General features: G+C 33.1%; 1 protein-coding gene across 3 annotated transcripts in view; it reads left to right on the forward strand.

Annotated features, from left to right (window-relative positions):
• LOC128234552 (uncharacterized) overlaps positions 1-2,743 on the forward strand; it is a 43,487-nt gene extending 40,744 nt beyond the window's left edge. Inside the window, exon 6 of one of the 3 annotated variants that reach the window (XM_052948829.1) lies at positions 2,057-2,743. In XM_052948829.1, the coding sequence (XP_052804789.1) occupies positions 2,057-2,205 (149 nt within the window). In that variant the 3' untranslated portion in view covers positions 2,206-2,743. The remainder of the gene's footprint in view (positions 1-2,056) is intronic. The other 2 variants (XM_052948828.1, XM_052948830.1) reach the window with 2 other exon arrangements.
• The last annotated feature ends 379 nt before the right edge of the window (positions 2,744-3,122 follow it).

The raw sequence follows: 3,122 nt of genomic DNA on the forward strand, positions 1-3,122 counted from the left end.
ACATCATTGGGATGTGTTATGAACAATCATAGAATATGTTTCATTTATCACTTGCTATACCTTGTTTCCTATTTAATATAGCCATTTCCTATTTTTTTTTAAATAAATCATTGCCATATTTATTTTGGTCAAGCAATATATAATTCCAAATGTTTGTGAACAAACCAATTGTCGAAAAAATGCTTAATTGGCAATATTATAACAAGTCATACGATTATTTCACATTTGGTATTTTTTAATGAAGATTTTATGGAATACATTATAAGTACATTTTCCATCTGATTCTTGCGAGTAAAGTGTGGTGTTGTGTCTTGATTGCGTGAAAAAACATGTTCTAGGGCATTCGGTAAGTATGTTTTAACAGGAAATGACATCATGAACATATGAAATGTACAATGCATGTAGCGCGGGAAATAACAGTGCAGTAATATATGTTGTGTATTTCTACTCACTAATGACATCATTATTTCGCATCAGATTGATAATAACACAATACTTTCACTTATTAATGCGTATAAATAGTATTGGCATGTTTGTGTATATATTCAATAAGTTGTCAACTGCAGCAAAACTGATTGTCATATGAAATGTGTTAAAGACTGTCAAGTTACATTAACATAGCACAAACGTTACCCTTTCAATCCCGGTATGTCTCACTTGAAAACTACTTTATACTATATCAAAACGTCTCAGGCAATACAGCTACACACCCGTAGATGCAGCTATTTCTCATTACATATCTATGCTTGCAATAGGTTTTACAGTCGAACCTCGCTATGTCGACGTCGGATAAGTTGACTTTCCGGTTATGTCGACTTTTTTTTCCGGTCCCGAATTTATTCCTTCTTATTCTATATAAAATAAATATGTTAGTGTCGATTTTTTTATCTCGACTTTTTCGCTATGTCGACCTCGTTTTTCAGTCCCAGTGGTCGAATTTCACACATTTCCAATGTTCTTTATGTCGAACTGTTGATCGAGACGTAGGTGTGAAAATATTCATGACGGTTTGCGGCATGTCGCAAAATACCGTGCGTGTCAATATAACAAACTGTCATAATTGGGGGATGCAACAATGTAATTGGTAAGTGGGAATAATGAAAGTTGTTTGTTTATGTATTTAATTAAAGAGACATTTATTGCTCAAGCTCTTTTGTATTGTATAAAACATTTTATTGATTAGATATCAATCCCGAATGGGAACAGAAAGAATAACTTCAAAATGTCAAATGTTAGTTCCACTGCTCTGGTCGACCAATTCAGAGAAGGACCCGGTATACAATCTTACAATATACGAATGTATGCAATTGTGGTTTTATATGTGTTTTGAGTGACCATAAACACAAAAGAAATAAATTTGACACAAATAATTCTTCTTTTGTTTCACTTTATTTTTCAATAATAAGTTTGCTGTTTTCACGACGAAAATATTTAACAAGACCGTTCAATTGTGGATGTAAACATCGGACAATCCAACTCAAACGTGTTGGGATTGGTGATATTTTTTTGTGATTCGGATGAGTCGACTTTTCGTTATCTCGACTTATTTCACTAGGCCCCGAAAAAGTAAAACATAACGAGGTTCGACTGTATATCACTGAGATCCACATTTATGTGATAATTCAGTATCAATATAAATATGAGTATGTGTTCCTTCCTATCATATTAGCGCTTTACTTGTCATAAGAGAAACCCTTCAATGTGGCTTTTATGGTTCAGCAAGAAATTTCAATTTCAACTTCAATCTGATCATCGCATGTTATATTTATAACGGAATTCTTTTTTCTTGGTAACAAAAAGGTCATATTCTACCTTAATATTTCGATAAAAATTGTGCAATGTGGAAAATAAAAGAAGCAAATAAACAGTACCGTTCTTCAAACACTCGTCCGCCTTCCAATTTGTCTATGTGACAAGATATTAAAAGTGGTGTTTCGACATTTATTCTCAATATCGGCAGGTTTTGGATAAGAAATGTATAAAGAAAATAATGCAAATTAACTTCTGAAAATTTGGAGAAAGTCTCAACAAGATCCTTTTATAATTTAATTTTCAGGGCTCATGATATATGTTATCAGATCCGGGAAAAAAAGAAGCACCAACACCCCGACACTTGAAAACACAAACCCTTTGGTAAATGTTTTCTTCTTACATATAGTATATTCAGTCTTGAAATGTAATTGCAACTCCTCAAAAACAATATAGAGGCCTCTTGACGAAATGTATTTGTATTTTGTGAGGGATAGTGTATTATCAAACGCGGTTTTAGTTAAAACAATATCTTTTCCGATTGATAACATGGCCTCTATGTGTCCAATTAAGTGCGTTGAAGTGGCCATTTATTGACGTTTAAAAATGTTTTGCTGTTATAATCGTTACAGAAGAATCTTAATACAAAACGTAAAACCATAGTGTACAGACAATGCACCATTTTGAATGGTGAGAACTACAGTCAAGGTGATTGCGTTGTGGACCAACTGACTTTAAGACCTTAAATAAACGTACATGTTGTTTTACAACATATGTTCTGTGCAAATAATAAAATGCTTAGTTATAATGTCACGTGTGGTAATAGTTGAATAGCCATTTTGTTACCATTAGCTTAATGTTAGTTTAGCTCTACTTTTGAAAGAATTAGGAGGGGTGTTTAACTAGTCGATGTCGGCGTCTGCTTCCGGTACGGGTTTTTCAGCAAGTTATGATTTTTTTTTATCTAAAAATCGTTAAATTGATCTGCTACTTCAAACGGACAATTGAGTAAGACAACTCTAGATTATCGTCAAACAATGTATAGCACCTGATTTACTTATCAAAATCTTTGGCAAGGTGGGACTTGTCATTGATGGAATTGACATAATGTTTATCCTTTGTGTTCAGGGCCGTCAGACAATGAAGATTTATACATGCTACACACTACAATTTATAGCCCCTGATCGACTTAAAAGGCTTGGTTAAAGTTTTCACCAAGTAGGAATATTTCTTGTCATATCTCAAAATCGTTTGAGTAATTGAAATATTACATGACAAAAACTATATATGATGTTTTGACTACGAACAAATAGGGTTACTTTTGAACCAGAGAATGTTGCCAAAAAGAATGATTTGATATTTATAAAGGTAGC

This window comes from Mya arenaria, chromosome 5, assembly GCF_026914265.1.
Source record: "Mya arenaria isolate MELC-2E11 chromosome 5, ASM2691426v1".
In the NCBI taxonomy this organism is placed as follows: domain Eukaryota; kingdom Metazoa; phylum Mollusca; class Bivalvia; order Myida; family Myidae; genus Mya; species Mya arenaria.